At 34.2% G+C, this 21,539-nt stretch overlaps 1 protein-coding gene across 25 annotated transcripts in view; it reads left to right on the forward strand.

Annotated features, from left to right (window-relative positions):
* The window catches only part of plekha5 (pleckstrin homology domain containing, family A member 5), a 183,663-nt gene that overhangs the window by 111,979 nt on the left and 50,145 nt on the right, over positions 1–21,539 (forward strand). For 15 of the 25 annotated variants that reach the window (XM_048155904.1, XM_048155909.1, XM_048155906.1 and 12 more), the window contains exons 4-8: positions 2,893–2,976; positions 9,629–9,667; positions 17,538–17,658; positions 18,517–18,621; positions 19,816–19,888. In XM_048155904.1, coding sequence (XP_048011861.1) covers positions 2,893–2,976; positions 9,629–9,667; positions 17,538–17,658; positions 18,517–18,621; positions 19,816–19,888 — 422 coding nt within the window. Of the gene's footprint in view, positions 1–1,010; positions 1,058–2,892; positions 2,977–9,628; positions 9,668–17,537; positions 17,659–18,516; positions 18,622–19,815; positions 19,889–21,539 lie in introns of those variants that run through there. The other 10 variants (XM_048155905.1, XM_048155926.1, XM_048155927.1 and 7 more) reach the window with 3 other exon arrangements.

Genomic DNA, 21,539 nt, shown 5'->3' on the forward strand with positions numbered 1-21,539 from the left:
TATGTATAAAAACGATTAATCATGATAAATCACATCCAAAATAAGTTTATTTACCTAATATGTGTGTATACTGTGTATATTTATTATAATTATAATATACACATATAAGTACACACATACATGTGTTTATATGTGTGTGTAATATATATATATATATACATGCATACATACTAAATTATAATAAATATTATAATAAATATACACAGTATACACACATATTAGGTAAACAAACTTATTTTGGATGTGATTAATCGTTTGACAGCACTAATAAAATATATAATATAATATAATATAATATAATATAATATAATATAATATAATATAATATAATTTTTTTAAAATAAATACAAATAAAATAGTCTGTCAATGTTGCTGCAGTTTATGGTGCTGTTGCAATTTTTCAGTTGAGTTTGCAACATCAGAGATTACCAATGCAAACAATATTTTCCCATCCTGGGGGTAAATTCAGAGTTTGAGTTGTTCTGCTCATGCAGTAGTTAAAACATCACTGTATTCATTCGATATGATTACTTGTATCGTTACAGCCTTAATATGCTGAATTTGGGATTTTATGTGTGTGCGAGTGTTTTGTGTAGTTCTCCTCAACCTTGATTCGTTCGCCTCAAACCATGTTTTGACTAGCATGCCTCAGTCTGTCCACATGTTATCCAGAAGCCCTGTGACTTCTCCATGTAAGAGAGGAGTCTGTTGTGAGCGCTTATCACTGCTGAACGGCCTTGTTCTTGTGTGAACGGCCTCCTCTGTCCTCTCATGGCTCTGTCTGCGTGTGACTGCAGCAGTAATTGTATTTATTGAGACGTCGGCGCCTCATGTCAGAGAGGAAGAGGGTGGAGAGGAGAAGGCGGTGGGTGTCTGTCTCCATGCTCTTGTGATCGGGGCGTATGAGTGAGGAAGGCAGCAGCAGTGACTACATGCTTGGTGTGGTGGTAAACAGCAGGAGTAGAGAGAGAGAGAGACAGGACTGAGGGTATACAGAGCCACCGGCGGCCCCCGGAGGGACAGACATGTTGAAATTCTGCACCACCCCTCGCTCAAGGTGTGTAGTTTTCTGTGAGTGTGTGTTTGTTCAGCAGGATGTTGCTGAGGAGATTTCTGGGTAGATGTCATCTGTTGAGTTTTCATCTGGGTTACATCACATTTGACTCAGTCCTGTTGGGAAATCAGGTTTAAACCAGATTCTAAAGGTACATTCTGGTTTTACACGGGTTCTAACTGGTCAAAGCTGGTTTAGGTGGTCGATCAGCTGGACTGTCAGCTGGTGCGGCTGACGTCAACCTAGTAGACCATTTTGCTCAGTCTAGTTGGGGTTGGGTTATAGTTTAGTTACTGTTATAATGATAACTATTTAAGTTTATTCATTTAGCAGATGCATGTATCTAAAGTTACTTGCAACTGAGAAATACAACAAGCAATTCATATATATGTATTGCATAATTTTTTATCATGCATATATGATAACAGTTAGTATGCATGACAAATCAATTTCAATGTCACAGTATTAATATTTTTTAATGATCAATACTTGAATTCAATTTTATATATATATATATATATATATATATATATATATATATATATATATATATATATATATATATATATAAATTTTTTTATTTTATATATAACATTTATCATTTATTTATAGACATTTATCATTTCTATTTATAATTATATTTTTTAATATCTTTTAATCACAGTATGAATAATTTATCACATTTATTATTATTATTATTTTTTAAATATTTTTATTCCTGTTTTTAATCAGAGCATAAGTAATTTTTAACATGCATATGTTATTTATATTATTAATAATTAATTATTTATATTATTAATTATAATAATTATATTTTATTGATTTATTTGTTCATTTATTTAAAATAAATTAAACAGTTATTATAGTCTGTATGACAAATTTCAATATCACAGTATTAATGATTTTTAATGGTGTGTGTGTGTGTGTGTGTGTGTGTGTGTATATATATATATATATATATATATATATATATATATATATATATAAAATTTTTATAAATTCCATTTTTAATTTTCTTTATTTCCTTTTAATCACAGTATGAATAATTTATCACATTTATTTTTTTTATTTTATAATTTATTTTAATATATATTTATTCCTGTTAAGTATTTTTTATCATGCATATATTATTTATTTATCATTATATCATTATTATAGTATGTATGACAAATTTCAATATTACAGTATTAATAATTTTTAATGAACTATACTTGAATTCAATTATATATATATATATGTATAATATATTTTATATTTAACATTATTTCTATTCATAATTTTCTTTATTTCATTTTAGTCACAGTATGAATAATGTATCACATACATTTATTTAAAATGTTATTTTTTAGATTTTTTTCCTGTTTTTATTCACAGTATAATTTTTTATCATATATATATATATATATATATATATATATATATATATGTACACTATTAATAATAATATCTTTAATAATTATTATATACATATATATGTATATAAATATAAATCTAAATTTCAGGGTGTAAACCTGAAACTCTAGAAGTAGCCGATATTCACTCGTAATGACACCTCAGTTTTTAAGATTTTGACATTGCTTAACCTCCATGTATATACTTGTCGCTGTGCAAAAAAAATATAGATAGCAGATTGAAAAATACAGTCTGAGGACCATACCATCATTTTCTCTGGCCTGTTAGTGACACTCAACCTTTAGACTGTAATGATCTTTTCAAGCAGCATGTAAATCACATTGCTAGATCAATCATTTCAGTTATCAAACGGCTCTTTATCGAGTGTCAAAGTGTGAACAGCAGTCTCTAATTCCCACAATTCCTGTTTCTTTTCTCTCCTACAGTCACAATGAGCGAAAGGTGACCTGCAAGCATCCCGTCACAGGCGTTCCTTCGCAAGACAACTGCATCTTTGTCGTCAACGAACAGTGAGTCACTTCTTTCTCTCTCTCCGTCGGTTCTTCACAGTTTCCTGCAGCATTGAGTCAGAAACAGAGCGCTTTGTCTGAGATTCACACAAAAATCACATTCATGGAGGCTAATGTACTTCTCTACTGTTATATTACAGAGGAGAAGGACATTGGTTTTTTGTGTGTGTATTGAATGTTGGTTAATTGGAGGTATAAAGAAACATGAAAATGAGAAAAAGTACTACATTCATATTTGAGACAAATTCGTTTTCTGGGTCACTCAGGATAAAAACGCATTATTATTTTCCATTAGTACATGTTGAGTGAATCTTACAAAAATATGGCCAGTATTGGCAATGTATAATTTTTTTTCCCCTTATGAATTAATGTATATTTTAATATTTTATAATTTAGTTTCAGTTATTACAATAACCCTGATGTACAGTGAATATATACTTATTTTGCAGGTCATTTTTCAACTCAAAATCATTATATGCGTGAGATTCATTTGAAAGCATTGCTATTCTCGGCCCGTCTGCTAATGGATTCAAGTGTTACTATTTGTGTGTATGTGTGTAAGTGTGTGTGTGTGTGTGTGTGTGTGTGTGTGTAAGTGTGTGTGTGTGTGTGCACATTTTAAAAGAGTGAGCCACTAAATAGTCAACACACCCCCACATTTTCACACAAAGCCACTACCAATTAACAGGCCAGCAATTAATGAAGAGCTGAGAAGATGATTATGTGCATATATATATATATATATATCCGGTGTGGTGTTTAGTCAGACTGGAGCCGACAGGGAGTGAAGTCATGACTTTAGTCTGGGAAAATGCGGTGGGAGTGTTGCTCTCCTCCTCCTCCTCTTCACAGCTCACCTCTCCTGTCCAACGCGAGCTGCTCTCCTGATAATTGCGCTCAGCCGAATGCCCTCAAACTGCTGGAAGAACGAGCGGAGGGCCTTAGCGCTGTCAAACACATCTCTAGTCTTTATCTTGCTTTCTTTCTCTTTTCTTCCTCCTCGACTCTCCTGCGTCCTCTAGCAAAGTCAACAACTTCCCTCCGCCGCCGTTTATCCAGCATGCAGCGCAGAACGACAGGTTTAATCTCTGTAGTCGCAGATACCAACTAAACGGTGCCGTAGATAAACTTCAAATCCTCTCGCTCTGAATGTGGCATGGAAAGAAACGTTTGTGCAGCAGATATTTGCATCTGATGAAGACGTACGGCACAATGTTCACTCTTGTTTCAAACCTGTTTGAACGCTCTGTGGAACACAAAAGCAGATGTTTTCTGCTCCTTTTCCACACAACACACATCTGCAACCCCCAAAGATGAGCAAAATGACTATGAAAGTAGTCTTGTGCGCTATATTACAGGTAGGGATGCACTGATATGAAATTTTGGTTGATAACCGATAATTCTTAATATTTGAAAGCCGATAACCGATATATTGGCCGATAAACCTAAATCAAAATATGTATATAATTTTTCAGAGCAAAAACAAAAGTCTCACGATTAAAAGCCATGTCCCAAGCACACAATTATAATATTCTCATTATAATATTACGTAACCTATATGACACACTAGGAAGTATGTTGCAGTGAACTGTATTTTCCTTTTTGAAGTGATTCCAATCATATTTCAATAAATTCAACACCATAATGGCATATCTGAAGTGTCTCAGCTGAAGGAAATAATCCATTATTTATCAGCTTTAATATATCGAACAAATTTCCTTATCGGGCCGATAACGATAACTTTAAAAAAGAAACATATATCTGCCGATACCGATATGGTGGCTGATATATCATGCATCCCTAATTTCAGGCAGAAATTAGGGATGCATGTTGTTATTGTTAACTAAAAATAAATCTAAAACTATTAAAAAGCATTTTTGTTCATTGAAATAAAGCTGAAATATATCAAAATAAAATGTATTATTAACTATTAGATGAAAAAATACATGTAAAAAAAAAAATGTGAAAATTAGAATTTTGAAAAACTGAAAAGTTGAAATAAAATAAAGGTAAATAAAATATAAAAAAATAAATTTTAAAACAAAAAAGTTGAGATATATATATATATATATATATATATATATATATATATATATATATATATATATATATATATATATATATATATATATATATATATATATATGTGTGTGTGTATATATATATATATATATATATATATGTGTGTATATATGTATGTATATTCACATTAAAGGAACAAACAGAAATGACAATAGCATGTATAATAAATACTTATTGAAATTAAAATGAATATAATAATAATAATGATAATAATGAAAATGATGATAATAATGTTGATAATGATAATGATAGTATATAAATGGCACTGAAAAATTATCAGCATCAATAAGTCACACAAATCACAAGTCATATGGTGATAGCGTTTTCATTTTGGGGGTGAATTATTCCTTTAATAAGCTTTTCTTGTGTTTAGTGTTTTTCAGAGCAGAGTAAACTACAGCACTGCAAAATAATGAGAGAAGTTAGAGCCTGTTTCAGCTCCACGTTCTGCTTCGCTGATAATTGCAGGAGACTTTTTTTCTACCTGTTTAAATTATCACCTCCATCTTGCTTTTTTTAGTCGGTTAATGAGATTTACACTTTTTACTCGGTGCGGTTTTCGACGACGTGAGAAAGTCGCACTTTAAGGTGTGCGTGCGTTTGTGAAGTCTCAGAGCAGAGAGCGTGATACGAAGCTCACGCAGGTCTTCACCCTGAGACCATCGGCTTCTCTTGCTTTGCTGAGACTGGAAGAGAATCCATTTTGTATTTCTTCCAGTAAAACTGACACCATCGTTACTGTTCGTGTCACTGTGCTGAGGAAGAGCTGAAATTAAGATGGTTTCCGACACGCACAGTAAGCGGTCGACCAGTCTCAACAGACTAAGCCATCTGTCCAATCGGAGCAGAGGAAGCTCTCAGAAAGGTGGGGTTTAGAGAGACCGGATCCTTGATCGAAGCGTTTCAGGCACTTTGAAAGAAAAGAGGTGATGCGGCAGTGTATATTATGAGAAAAGTGTTTTTTTGAACATGGATGCATGTAAACCGATTGTAGGAGAACTGCTAAACAAAATTAGGAAACTTTAAAATGGCACAATAGGGGCACTTTTAAAGGTGCCATCGAACATTTTTTACAAGATATAATATGTCTAAGGTGTCCTCTGAATGTGTCTGTTAAGTTCCAGCTCAAAATACCCCATAGATTTTTTTTTATTAATTTTTTTAGCTGCCTGTTTTGGGGCATCATTAACTATGCACCGATTCAGGCTGCGGCCCCTTTAATTCCTCAGGCTCCCTGCCCCCTGAGCTCGCGCTTGCCTTAAACAGCATAAACACAGTTCAAACAGCAAATATAACCCTCAGAATGGATCTTTACAAAGTGTTCGTCATGCAGCATGTCTAATCGCGTAAGTATGGTATTTATTTGGATGTTTACATTTGATTCTGAATGAGTTTGATAGTGCTCCGTAGCTAAAGCTAACATTACACACTGTTGGAGAGATTTATAAAGAATGAAGTTGTGTTTATGAATTATACAGACTGCAAGTGTTTAAAATGAAAATAGCGACGGCTCTTGTCTCCGTGAATACAGTAAGAAACGATGGTAACTTTAACCACATTTAACAGTACATTAGCAACATGCTAACGAAACATTTAGAAAGACAATTCACAAATATCACTAAAAATATCATGATATCATGGATCATGTCAGTTATTATTGCTCCATCTGCCGTTTTTCACTGTTGTTCTTGCTTGCTTACCTAGTCTGATGATTCAGCTGTGCACATCCAGACGTTCTGCCCTTGTGTAATGCCTTGAACATGAGCTGGCATATGCAAATATTGGGGGCGTACATATTAATGATCCCGACTGTTACGTAACAGTCGGTGTTATGTTGAGATTCGCCTGTTCTTCGGAGGTCTTTTAAACAAATGAGATTTATATAAGGAGGAGGAAACAATGGTGTTTGAGACTCACTGTATGTCATTTCCATGTACTGAACTCTTGTTATTCAACTATGCCAAGATAAATTCAATTTTTAATTCTAGGGCACCTTTAATTATTTGTGAAATTGAATTTTTGGACGTTCAGCTCCTCAAGAACGCTCTCATCATCATCGAGCCATAGATTCCCTTCACGTTTCAGACTGTGTTTTATGGCCATTGATTTGCCTCAATCAGCTGGACAATAAACTTCTCCAGAGTATTGTCAGTCGAGGAGATTGATGCATCTGCCTCATACGGCAGTTTCCCCACCTTGTCTTTTAATTTGCACAAAATCCCTTCTAAAATATGTTAAAGCATTATTGTGTCCATAAAGACTATCACGAGAGCTTTTACTAAGGTCAACGACCCAATTCTGTTGGTCTCGCTCTAATTGAGAATCACACAACCCTGATCTGTTTCAACTTCTGGTCGAAAAATTTCACACAGGCCTTGTTACGAGATCTAGACGCAGTCACTTTCACTACACGGTGACAAAACGACTGCAGCGTTTGGCCTGAAGTGCCCTCGTTTCTCATCATCACAGTGGAACCTCATTAATTTGTGCAGTCATTTTTGTCACCCTCCTCATATTTCCTCATTTTTGCGCCACACTGTTGATATATGAGGCTGGTGTGTGCCATAATAGCACTCGCTGTGCCGTATAAATTCTGACTAAAGCTTCAGACGCCCTCCAGTACTAAAACAGTTAAAGTCTCCCTGTGATGATAATCAAGTTTTTAATGTTGTTTATATATCTATGCGGTGTTTTTAATATGCTTTAAGACAAACCGTGTGCAAGTCAGCACCATTGTGGAGTATTTTCTCTTTAAAACTGCAGTGATCTAAAGACAGTTTCATAAAAACTACCTTGTAACCAATCACGTCAACATGTGGGCGGGCTTTAGCATATAATTAACTGACTGTGCAAGGGAAACTCGAGAAGCCAGGTTTTCCCAATATATTTTTCTGTTGATATGAAAAATCGGGTACATTTAGCATTAGAGTGGGTGTATGATGTATATTACGATGTTATGATGAACTTTCTCCGCTGACATTTTGATTTGTTCAAAGTGTTTCTAAGACGGTGTAAGTTGACCGAGTGGATCTCTGAGCTTGTGCCAGTGAGAACGAGGCGGGGCTAATTAGCATATTCATCGATCAGCGTATACGGAATGAAGCAAGGGTGTCGAGTTACATTCAAGCTATTTTAAGGCATGAAGAATTTAGATTTTTTTTTCCACAGGATTATTTTTTTTTTTAAATATGTCATTTTGGTGATCAAAGACGAGTTTTAAGGGATAAAATTATTGACTACAGGAGGACTTTAACTATGCAGTCATATTTGGGTTTTTCTTCACCTATATTTATGGCTACTTTATTTTATATACCTTTATATTTATATATATATATATATATATATATATATATATATATAATAAATAATATATATATATATATATATATATATATATATATATATATATATATATATATATATATATATATATATATATATATAAGATATATAAAATAAATATAATAATAAGAAATAAATATTTATATATAATTGTAACTTATGTTTTTTTTTCTATACAGATTATAAAATATTTAAAAAATATGTATTTTTAGATTTAATTGGTCCAGTAATTTTTAATACAATTTGTTTAAACAATCCTTTTTTTAATATTTAATATTAGACAATGTCCAACAGTGCACCAAAAAACATTTTCACCAAAATGTCATTTCCATGACGTGTCAAATTACGTATTATTATGCAAACAACATTTTAAACATTTTGGGATAAAATAGCTTTCTTTAGCCTTTTTTTTTTTTTTTTTTTTTGCTTTCTAGAATAATTTCATAGCTAGAATTGTATGCAACCTAAATACACACATAACATTGAGTAATATTTTCACACTTTTTTGCATAATTTGAAAGAATTATTACAACTTGATTAGAAAAACACAATAAAATAGTCAAATATAGTAGATATAGTAATTTAAAAAAATATACAAGTAATTTTCACACAGTACATTTTGAAATGTGGTTTTTTTTAACATAATAATTTTATGTAATTTTTATATTATTTCATTCTTTAAAAAATTTAATAATTCGATTTTTGTATTTTAAGACTGAAAGTCTGGGTTTGACTGGGAACTTCAGGCCCGTGAGGTGACGATGGATTTTGGGGGGAAACTTGGGTGTCTGTGTAATTAAACAGAAAATAATCTGTGCCATATGTTATTCAGTGTCATAATGGAGAATTCAGTATCTTGAGGCTAGCAATTCTGCTCCATTATAATTTATTCAGCAACACCTTCACTCCTTTCTCTTTTTATTATTTATTTATTTATTTATTTTTTGTTCTCTAACATTTCCCTGCTGGAAAATCCAGGTCAAATCAGCTGAAGGGGGTCAAGTTGGTCATCTGTTTTACCAGCGTACCTAAACAGGTCAACTTCGACCCCACAAATTTGGAGCAGTTAAAGAAACCATGTGAAGCCATCAGAATCTGGTTTTAGCTGGATTTCCCATTAATCTTCCTTTCATTGAGTTTCTGGTGAACTATAATTTGCTTCTGAGTTGTTTCAAACCCCAAATGATTATGCATTCAGTTCATTTTCTTTCCTTTTTCTGTTTTCTAGCCTGAATTGTGGGAAACTTGTCCATCCTGTTTTAAACAGGTAATGCTTTGCAGGGAGCTTTTTTTGTCATCTCTTCTCGTAAACCTCATCTGCTTCTTTTGAGCCGCGGAGCCTCCGTTCATCTCTGGTTGTTTTGCCATTCTGTCTCATTAATTCTGCTCAAACACTAACCCAAGGCACTATTTGAACTGGATTGCCTGATATCCTGCTATGCATCGCTAATGTAGAGATATGCAAGATTTATGTGTGCCGTCCGATTTGTCTTACCCACGTTGAATATGAAACATGAAACATCTCCTTGTGGGGAGCGGGCGGTCGCTCTCAGTCAGAAATGAATTATGTTGTCCTCCGCCGCTTCGGCAGGGGTCCTGTAATCCCACGCATCATGACGAGACGGAGCACTTTCGGTCTGTAAACAGTCCCGTCAAGCGCTGGACGGAGATGAAACACTCATTCGTCACAAGGCACAGCTTAACACGCACCGCCATGGGGCTTGACGTACACACGCCCCTGGTGGCCTCATGTTAGATTGAGAGTGATTCAGTTCTGCTATTTTTTGGCAGTAAGTGACAAGACTTTGATGGTTCAACTTTTTGTTTGCCGTCAGAAAAATATCACACCATTGGAAATAGCTCTAATATGTCTAGCACTTAACTGGGACAATGAGATAATATTGTTCTGAAAGCAACCAAGATGGGGAAAATTTAGCTGAATGTGTCCTAGAGGCCCGCTTCCCTCGTTCTGACATTGATTTCCAGAGCTAAGATGCCCAAAAAAAATATTCCAGAATGCTGCTTTACCTGTAACATCTGAGATACAAAGTAGGACGGCAATTGAGGCTTTCAGATCAGGGTTATTATCGTTAACGAAAACAACTAAAATGAAAATGAGAAATGTTGCTTTGGCAACCAGCTGAAATAAAATAAGCTTAAGTACTAAAATAACTAAATACTAAATGAAATAAAGCTCTAAACTATATAGACATTTAAAACGGAAACTAATAAAAATGATTAAAAAAATTACTAAAACTTTAGCTAAAAATTATGGAAGCTTGTTTCTGCCATAAAATAAAAAATAAAAAAGTTAATTTTTGACTTTTTTCTCAGAATTACATGTTATAAAGTCAGAATTGCGAGTTATAAAGTCAGAATTGCGAGTTAAAAAGTCAGAATTGCGAGTTAAAAAGTCAGAATTGAGAGTTGTAAAGTCAGAATTGCGATATATATATATATATATATATATATATATATATATAGTCAGAATTGAGATATAAAGTCAGAATTGCGAGATATAAAGTCAGAATTGCGAGGGATAAAGTCAGAATTGCGAGAGATAAGGTCAGAATTGTGAGAGATAAAGTCGGAATTGCGAGTTAAAAAGTCGGAATTGCGAGTTAAAAAGTCGGAATTGCGAGTTAAAAAGACGGAATTGCGAGAGAAAGTCAGAATTGCGAGTTATAAAGTCAGAATTGGGATATAAAGTCAGAATTGCGAGGGATAAAGTCAGAATTGCGAGAGATAAGGTCAGAATTGTGAGAGATAAAGTCGGAATTGCGAGTTAAAAAGTCGGAATTGCGAGTTAAAAAGACGGAATTGCGAGAGAAAGTCAGAATTGCGAGTTATAAAGTCAGAATTGGGATATAAAGTCAGAATTGCGAGATATAAAGTCAGAATTGCGAGTTAAAAAGTCAGAATTGCGAGTTGTAAAGTCAGAATTGCGATTATATATAGTCAGAATTGAGATATAAAGTCAGAATTGCGAGTTAAAAAGTCAGCATTGCGAGTTGTAAAGTCAGAATTGCGAGAGATAAGGTCAGAATTGCGAGATATAAAGTCGGAATTGCGAGTTAAAAAGTCAGAATTGCGAGAGAAAGTCAGAATTGCGAGTTAAAAAGTCAGAATTGCGAGAGAAAGTCAGAATTGCGAGTTAAAAAGTCAGAATTGCGAGATATAAAGTCGGAATTGCGAGTTAAAAAGTCAGAATTGCGAGAGAAAGTCAGAATTGCGAGTTATAAAGTCAGAATTGCAAGATATAAAGTCGGAATTGCGAGTTAAAAAGTCGGAATTGCGAGTTAAAAAGTCACAATTGCGAGTTTAAAAGTCACAATTGCGAGTTAAAAAGTCAGAATTGCGAGAGAAAGTCAGAATTGCGAGTTATAAAGTCAGAATTGCAAGATATAAAGTCGGAATTGCGAGTTAAAAAGTCAGAATTGCGAGTTAAAAAGTCACAATTGCGAGTTAAAAAGTCACAATTGCGAGTTAAAAAGTCAGAATTGCGAGAGAAAGTCAGAATTGCGAGTTATAAAGTCAGAATTGCAAGATATAAAGTCGGAATTGCGAGTTAAAAAGTCACAATTGCGAGTTAAGTCAGAATTGTGAGATATAAACTTGCAATTCGGAGAAAATTAAGACGTAATTGCGAGTTTATATCATACATTTCTGACTTTATAACTTGCAATTGTGAGAAATAAGTCAGAATTGTGACTGTCTCGCAACTCTGACTTTATAACTTGAAATAGCGAGTTTAAATCATACAATTCTGACTTTAAAATCGTGCAATTCTGAGAAAAAAAAAGTCAAAATTGCGAGATAAAGTTGCAATTACCTTTTGTAATTTAGTGGCGGAAACAAGCTTCCATTTAAAAAAACAAAACAAAAAACAAAAAAAAAATAGAATGAAAACCGAAAATATAAAAATAAAATCTAATTCAAAATATTTAAAAAAACTATAATAGTATTATCAATACTATTGACATCACAAATCCCTCTTATTTTTCAACCAATCCCCTTGAATGACCATATACAGACATTTTTCATCTAATCTTTTCCAGTCAATTCCTGATAGATAAAATCTGGTCCCACCCACATTTTTCTTGTTAAATGTCCCATTTTACTTAGAAATACAAGCATCATTTCTTGATGACTTAAAAAAAAAAAAAAAAAAAGCTAGATGTTTCAGGCTTATTTAATCTAATAAGACACATGCAGACAATCTGACACAAGTTTCATGATATTTTCTTAATGTCGTTCAAGGTTGTCGAGTTTAACCCTCTCAAATGATGCTGCCGTGAAGGGAAAGGGTGAGTTAAAGGCCATGAGAGAGAAATGGTGGCAGACAGAGAGTTTTAAAGGCTAGCATGACTCACGCATTTTAGCTGGTGACCTCCAGTCTGTACCGGTGCCCAGCCAACCCACAAACCCATCTGAACGTCCCCTCCGTCAATTATCTCTGGATTCAGCGCGGTTTAGCTGGGTGACATCGGGCTAATTTCACACTCACTGCCACTCTTCCTCTGAAGACGCCGTCAGATGTCAACTGAGTGATGGCCGCCAGCGTGGCCACTAAAGCTCATTATTTGAGAAGAGATTAATTAATGAACGCTAATAGCCGTGTTGAATGCTCAATTTAATTTGAGATCAGCGGCCTGGAAGGTCGTACTCGAATCTGTGTACTATCCTGACCCAGGACGGCAGTGTAATGTGTTTATTTTTCATCTCTCTGTGTGGTGCTGGTGTGTGCATGACTGCATCTCACAATGTGTTTGTTTCCAACACAAAATCAGTTGCTTGTGTCAAAATACGGGCACCCATGCAAATGTTATGTGGTAAAGAAATAGTTCAGCAAAAAAGGAATGAATGAACAAATAAATAAATCCATCATTTGCTCACCCTCAATTTGTTCCAAATCTTTATAACTTTCTTTTTTTCTGTCGGAAATGTTTTGCAGAATGCTCTTGTCGATTTTTCCATGCAATTATGATAAGTGCAGCTTCGAAAAGCACCTTAAATCACCATAAAAGCAGTCCATACAACTTGTGCACGTCACTTACTGCCATCATGTGAAAGATTTGTGTGAAAAAATACCTAAATTTGTTTTAGGTCTTATTTTTTTTTCTTTTTTAAAATTAAGAAATATCTAAAAACCCTTGAAACACTGAGCAACACTGAGATATCAAGACTTGTTTTCATAGATTGTTTTTTAAATATTGAGTGCATTTTGTCTAACTGCACTAGTAGATTATTTCACTAGTTTTTGTATAAACAATTTAAAAATAAGTGCAAAAATCTGCCAATGCATTAAGACAAAATACGCCTATTTCAACTGATATGTCAGTGTTGCTTCTCAAGTAAATTTATCTGGTTTAAAGGGTTTATATATATATATATATATATATATATATATATATATATATATATATATATATATATATATATATATATATATGTATATGTATATATGTATATATGTATATGTATATATGTATATATGTGTATGTGTGTGTGTATATATATATATAAGCACACAGTAGCACCATAGGCCATAATATACTCACAGCGAAGTTGTTTTTTGTTTAGGCATAAAAAGAAGTTTGAAATATGCAATCAGTGATATACTCTTAACGGACATCCCAATGTTCACAGCGCTGAGAGCGAGAATTTAGATGAATATGTAAACGTGCTGTGAACTTTCCTCTCAATAACAAAATAAACATCAAAAATGAGAAAACAGCAGTTAAGAAAGCATCTGATCATAATGATGTGCATGTTTGCACCAGCTCTGCAATTCGACACTTTAGTCAAAAAAGTCACGTTTATTTATATAGCACTTTATCCAATAGATTGTTTTAAACCAAACAGCTTTACAGAATTAAACATAAAAAACAGTGTCTCTTTCGATTAGAATTACAACTTCAATTTCTACTATAATGCAGCTTTCCAATGTTCGTTTTCACTCGCGGATGTCCAACAGAGGAAATTAACCAGAGAAGATTTCCATGTCAAAGAGGGCAGAGCCCCAGAGCCACACCTACTTATTACATCATCGCCACGGACCAATAGTAGTTCGAAGTTTCCGGAAAGTTCACTTTGACAAGCTGTTTCGAACTCCCGAAACATACTTTGCTTTCCCCTGATTTTGTTCGAAATGACGTCACATCACTTTCTTCGATTTCACTTTGAAGTATATCAGAGCTTTAAAAGTAGTCCATACAACTTGTGCATCTAAATTATAGTCTCAAATTGTTTAGTCTTTTGTACAAGTTAATTTTGCTTGAGGAGCAACACTATAAGATAAGATATCAAGACTTGTTTTCATACACTGTATATTGAATAAGTGTGTATTTTGTCTTAATGCACCGGCAGATTGTTTTTAGTGGTGAACATGTTAAAAATAAGTCAAAATCTGTCTGTATATTAAGGCAAAATACACTTACATTCAGTTATATTTCAGAGTTGCTTCTAAAGTAAATGTGTCTTGCTTAAATTATTTCTATGTATTCTATGTATGTAAGTATAGATAGGATATAGATAGTATAAATAGTGCTTATAGATAGTATAAATCATGCTTAAATGATTTCTATGACTCGTTCACAAATTCAAGTTTCTCATGAGGGAACTAGGACGAGGTTTTCAGTGAATGGCTACTTCGGTTTATGTCTGTTCTTCATTCAGAACTATTGTATGACTTGAACCAAACGGGCCACTTCTGTGGTGCTTTTTTGACATTTTGGAGCTTGACGGCCTCAGTTTTCATTCTCTTTCATTATATTGGGAAAATATAAATAGTCATGCACATTTTGAATGACATGAGGGTGAGTAAATGATGACACAGTTGTCATTTTTGGGTGAACTATCCTTTTAAATGCATGAACAATATTTAAGCTCCTGATGCAGTTTTTCAGCAGTGCATGTGGGAGACTCTCTCTGTTTAACCGGTGCTAATATTCGGCCTTTTTCTGACAAGAAAGTGTTTTCCTTTTGCGAGGTGACCCAGAAGCCAGAAAGCTTTATTTTTTACCCTGGTGTTCTCTCCTTTCCTTTGCTCCAGATAGCAGCGCTATCTCTAGACGTCGTCGCTCTACCGTAGCGTCTGAATATAGGCCAACCCTACGGGACAATGACTCTCCGATCCGGCTCCCAATTCAGCATCCGTGTGTCATGGGATTTCATGGGTTTATGGCCATATTTATTGTGTTTTCTCTCCACTTTCGTTAAATAAGGCGGTGGTCTGGAGTGGCGTTCGGTTTACAGCCTTGATTTTTCTGCCGTTCGGTTTGCTTTTGCCCTTCAGCTTGACTAGGTCATAAACTGTGGATGCGGTATGTCAGACCCGGAGCTGGCAGGCCATTTAAGGTTGTCAATTGTGTGGGAGTAGATCAGCGGAGACGTGGAGTGAGTAATTGCTTTGATGCATGGGGCCTGTCTCCTCTATTTTTCCCTTTCCTCTCTGTCTGTCTCAATGCTGTAGTGCTCTGGCTTATTAAAACAGCAGTTTAGAGCATAAACTCCTTTAGAGTTTCGCAGAAGAAGCTCAAGAACTTTCCTCCCTCGTCTACACAGCAATCGCTCTGCATTCACCGAGTTTTTCTGGTTATTTTAAACCTGATGTCAGGTGTGTGCTGTCGATTACCATGAGCAGTCTTCATTAGTGGGTTCAAATGAATTGGTAAAGACTTTTGCATTGATATGGTTCTTATGGATGGCTTGTATGCATTTGAAAAATATTAAACCTATTAAACCATTCAAGCATGATAAGATGCAAAAAAAAACTGTGCATGCACACAGAAAGCTACTTCAGGCAGCAGTTCTCTTTTGCGCTTGAACGGACAAAAACACACACAATTATGCCAAAATGCCTGCTTTGTCGAGTATCCTTGTAAGCACAGTCTTAAATGAGTTAAAGTCTTAAAGAGCTGAGGACATCGGATGTGTCAGATCCGTGTCATGTGCGCAGATCTTAAAGTGACAGCAGCCTAATAAACTGCGGCTGTGATGTCTGTCATTATTAAGCATTGCTAATCAAAGAGAAAATCACTCACTGCTCTTGATTGAATAATTTTTGTAGCTTTAATAAGGATTAATCTATATTTAATTTATAATTTCTGCAGTGAAGACTGTAAATTGTTTGATAACTTTGAGTTTCTGTATATTTCCTGCCTATACTGTCTTTATGTTGTTTCTACATTAATTAGTGAAATTAAATGTTAAATGTGAAATTATTACAATATGAAAATATATTAAATACTATTATGTTAGGTAGGTACAATGATAGTTGTGATTAATCGCAATTAATTACACAAAAAAATGTGTGATTAATTAGTTACGGTGTTTTAACATTATTATTATTTAAGCACATTCAGTCATAGTCTCATTACCGTAATGCAAAAAAAAAAGTATATTTTATTTTATTTTATTTTATTTTATTTTATTTTATTTTATTTTATTTTACATATCTTTGAATCAGGAAACTTCAGATTCTCCAAAGCTGAATTAAATTTCATATTTAAAATCACCAATGAAATCTGACTACAACTATCTCATAAATTGTTTCTAAACACTCAAATCATGACAAAAATTATGATGATTTAACATTATTTTCATGACATGCAAGCACATTTGGTCATAGTCTCATAATGTGCAAAAAAAAAATATATATATATTTTTATTTTATTTATTCAAAGATATATATCTTTGGATGGGGAAAATTCTCTGAAGCTGAATTAAATTTCATATTTAAAATCACCAATGAAATCTGACTACAAGTGTCTCATAAATTTTGTTTCTAAACACTCAAATCATGACAAAAATACACATCTAAGCTTCTAAAGGCAGCTGCATTGAGGCAATGACTTTACCATTTGGCGAATGGCTCTTTTATTTAGAAGGCAGGACTTATTCTACCATATATTTTATGTAGGGTTGATGGTGCATTTCTCTTTTGCTTCCGTTGTGAGTTATTTTCTGTAAAAGCATTTGAACACATAATTGTCTGTGGTAATTGACAGCATGCAGTAGATACAATAAACAACCCAGAAAATTCCTACAGGTCTGAAGATTCATTTGTGATGTTCCTCCTCTTTTCTTCCCCTGCATTTCTCTCTCTCTCCCTCTTTCCTCTCCTCCTCATCCAGACCAGCGACCAAAGCACCAGCGGCCGAGAAGAAAGAACGTCCAACCAGCACCATGAGTGAAGCGTCGAACTACACAGGAGGCTCAGACTACACCACACATCCCAGCAGTCCCACAACCAGAGTGAGTCACTGACCTTGGCCTAGTTCCAGCGTGACAGATTGGACTGTCCCATCATGCATCAATAGCATCTTGCACAATTATTGTCCTCATTACTGGACATTTGCTTCATTGTCTATGCTTGAGTTGATATAGAGTGTCATAAAAATGCAATAATGGGTTAGGATGGGCAACTAGCTAATTAAGGTCAACTAGTTTAAGCATTGAGTAAATTTGATTCACATCTTGTGTTTCCATCCTGCATTTTTAATGCATAAAAATATATGGATGGAAACTAAAACCTCATTATTCAAGTCTTTCAAAAAACTAGTCATTCAGGCAACCCACCATATCCCTGAACTCTTTATAACATAAAAACAACATAAACAATTAATGAATGGCTGTGGCTCGGAGTATTTCTCTAATAAATAAATTAATATGCATACAGTACATGCATACAAATAGATAAACACATGCATTCACAAGGCTGATTATGGTAGTTTTTATGTCAGGAAGGACACGATTATAGTAAGATTATGAAATGAGACTCTTTATTCTGATGATTTATTATCATTGGAGGGGTCAGTGGGCCTGAACAATCGATCCAGAGATCAGTGACTTGGTGGTCTGTATGATTGTATCTAATTAGAGTAAGATGAATGACAGATAAACCATTTTGGCTTCTGTTAAGCAGCTTTTTAACTATCTGAGGGTTCGTAAGTGCGGATGGTTCATAATGCATGCTTCGCATGTGTTTTCTGAGTTGCACTAAACGACTTCACTTGTAAGTTGTAATTATTTACAACTCGATTGCTGAATAATGTATACGGGCAAGCTTGAGCCCTCGGAAGTGTCATTTCTCTCCTCTTGCGCTGTTTGCAGCCATCCAGGTCTTCAAAGAAAGTCCACAACTTTGGGAAGAGGTCCAACTCTATCAAGAGGAACCCCAATGCTCCGGTGGTGAAAAACGGATGGCTTTACAAGCAGGTGTGTGACTCCAGCACTCTTAAAAAAAAACATTAATACTTCTTACATACACTTCTTATATATAAAATACAGCATCACAATTTATTTTTCCATTATCACATTATTTTCATGACTTTTAAGCACATCCAGTCATAGTCTCATTACCGTAATGCAAAAATGCAATTTATTTTTTTATTCTATTTTTTTTTATTTATTTTTTTATTATTTATAAAATTTAATTATATTTATGTATTAATCTAATTTAGTTTTGCATTACGGTAATGAGATGCTTTTCCATGGTACTCTAATGCCATCTAATAATGAAAATTACAAGGTATTTTTGCATTCTAGCATTATTTTCATGACTGTATTGCAAAAAAAAGAAAAAAGTATCAGTGAAATATAATTTATTAAATGTAGTTATATTTATGCAAAAGTTTAATTTTGTTTTGCATTATGGTAATGATATGCATTACCATGGTACTCTAATGTGCTTAAAAAAAATAATTATTCCATCCACAGTACATGTCCATCAAGTGCATGCCGAGATGAAAGTTATCAGTAGAACTGTTTTGATGGTTATTTTGTTGCTGATGGTCAGGTTTTCTCAGTTTTGGCTACACTTAAAAGCTTCACAAGTTTCAATGCAGTACATATACGACTCCACAAGCACATTTGTGCTTTTGCATCATATTTTTCAAAAACTCTTCTCATAAAAGGCAGAGTGAAATAAACACATAAAGCGTTACAGCCGCATCAGTAACTTCATGTCGTCTTTGTGTGTGTGATCGCTGCGCCAGCGTTCCTTTGAAAGCAGCGTGTTTCCACGAAAAACACGACTTCAGAGGTGGTCTCTCCCCTTCCCCAAACACCCTCCATCAAAGCTGCTCCTGCAGCACAAGCAAAATCTTCAGGCTTTGTTGTCGAAATTAAAATTTACATGCTTACACGGTGCAAACATTAACACAACAAACAGTAAAACACGAGGGAGGAATATGAATATGATTCATGCCTCAAATAAAACAAGTCGCCTTAAAAAAGAGATGAGTTTCCGCTCTGGAGAACAGCAGCAGTTTAACTCAACAAAATGAGACCGAAGCAGAGATATTTGCCACTGTCTGAGGAAAATAAGCATGCATTGGGCTCTCCATGATGCACTGTGATTGGTTGGCTGCTTTGATTGACGGTTGTTGTGCTGCTGCTGGACTTTTGCAGGACAGTACCGGGATGAAGATGTGGAAGAAGAGATGGTTCGTGCTGTGTGACATGTGCCTCTTCTACTACAGAGGTGAGTCGAGCGTATTTGTTTACAAACTGATTTTTGCAGAGGAATTAATGCCCAAACGTCAGAATTGCGAGTTTTAAAGTCAAAATTGTGAGATATAAAGTCAGAATTGTGAGATATAAAGTCAGAATTTGCGAGTTATAAAGTCAGAATTGTGAGATATAAAGTCAGAATTGCGAGATATAAAGTCAGAATTGTGAGATATAAAGTCAGAATTGCGAGATATAAAGTCAGAATTGTGAGATATAAAGTCAGAATTGTGAGATATAAAGTCAGAATTGTGAGATATAAAGTCAGAATTGCGAGATATAAAGTCAGAATTGTGAGATATAAAGTCAGAATTGTGAGATATAAAGTCAGAATTGCGAGATATAAAGTCAGAATTGTGAGATATAAAGTCAGAATTGTGAGATATAAAGTCAGAATTGCGAGATATAAAGTCAGAATTGCGAGATATAAAGTCAGAATTGTGAGATATAAAGTCAGAATTGTGAGATATAAAGTCAGAATTGCATGATATAAAGTCAGAATTGTGAGTTATAAAGTCAGAATTGCATGATATAAAGTCAGAATTGTGAGATATAAAGTCAGAATTGTGAGATATAAAGTCAGAATTGTGAGATATAACCCTCTGGAGTCTGACATGCCCTGACATTTGTGCTTTTTTCAGTTGTTCATAAACATATTAATGACACAAGTGTCATTACACTGTATTCAGCACAAACTAGGCTACCATAATATGTGAGGAACATGTGTGTACATGTTTGTGTTTTTGAAGGAATAACGTTTATGCGTGGTTACTGAAAAAACAAAAAACTTAAGTCACTGATATAAGGCCAATAAAAGTATATTAAATCTGTGTTCACAAGACTTTTGGGTATTGAAGGTTGTAGACTAGAGTTTTTGCTTCAAAATTATGTAAAAATTATGCTGACTACTCTTTCATTTATAACAATATACTGATTTAGTTTTTGTAAGACACTTTTTGCCAAGAAACACGGTATGCGAGGAGGCGTGAATCTCCATGAATAATGGCTCATTCTCACCTGTGAAGACAAAAGAATTGAATAGTAATGACCTGAAAAGACTTGCATATTAATGAGGCATTTCAGTCAGGTAGGCTGTGAAAAAAAACTTCTGTGATGTCTCAAGCTCATCATGGTATATGAAACATACAGAAAAATTTTATTACAATATAAAATAATGGTTTTATATTATACTTTAAAATATAATGTATTTCTGTGATGCAAAGAGTCTGAATATAGGCTTTTAGTTTAAAAGCATGCACATTTGGAGAAATATAGGATTCTCATATGTTTATGTCAATTTTCTATACAGAGGAGTTATTTTTTATTTAATATTCATTGTTATCTCTATGAGCGCTGGTGTTTGCAATTCATACTGCAGCCGGAGGGCGCTCTGTGCATTTTAGTCCACAAATTCACCTAAGAAGAAGACGATATTCCATGAATGGTGTTTACCAATTCATACTACAGCCGGAGGGCGCTAAAGAAACAAAAACTCACTTAAAACTTATCAATAGAAGAAAACAAACAGGAATTTACTGAATGTCTTCCAGAGATCGCTAACCATGGCTTTTTCATCCAGATAAACAATTTTCAAGGCAATAAATACACGATTGAGATGATGAATG

Source organism: Megalobrama amblycephala, linkage group LG14 (genome assembly GCF_018812025.1).
Source record: "Megalobrama amblycephala isolate DHTTF-2021 linkage group LG14, ASM1881202v1, whole genome shotgun sequence".
NCBI classification, from domain to species: Eukaryota; Metazoa; Chordata; class Actinopteri; order Cypriniformes; family Xenocyprididae; genus Megalobrama; species Megalobrama amblycephala.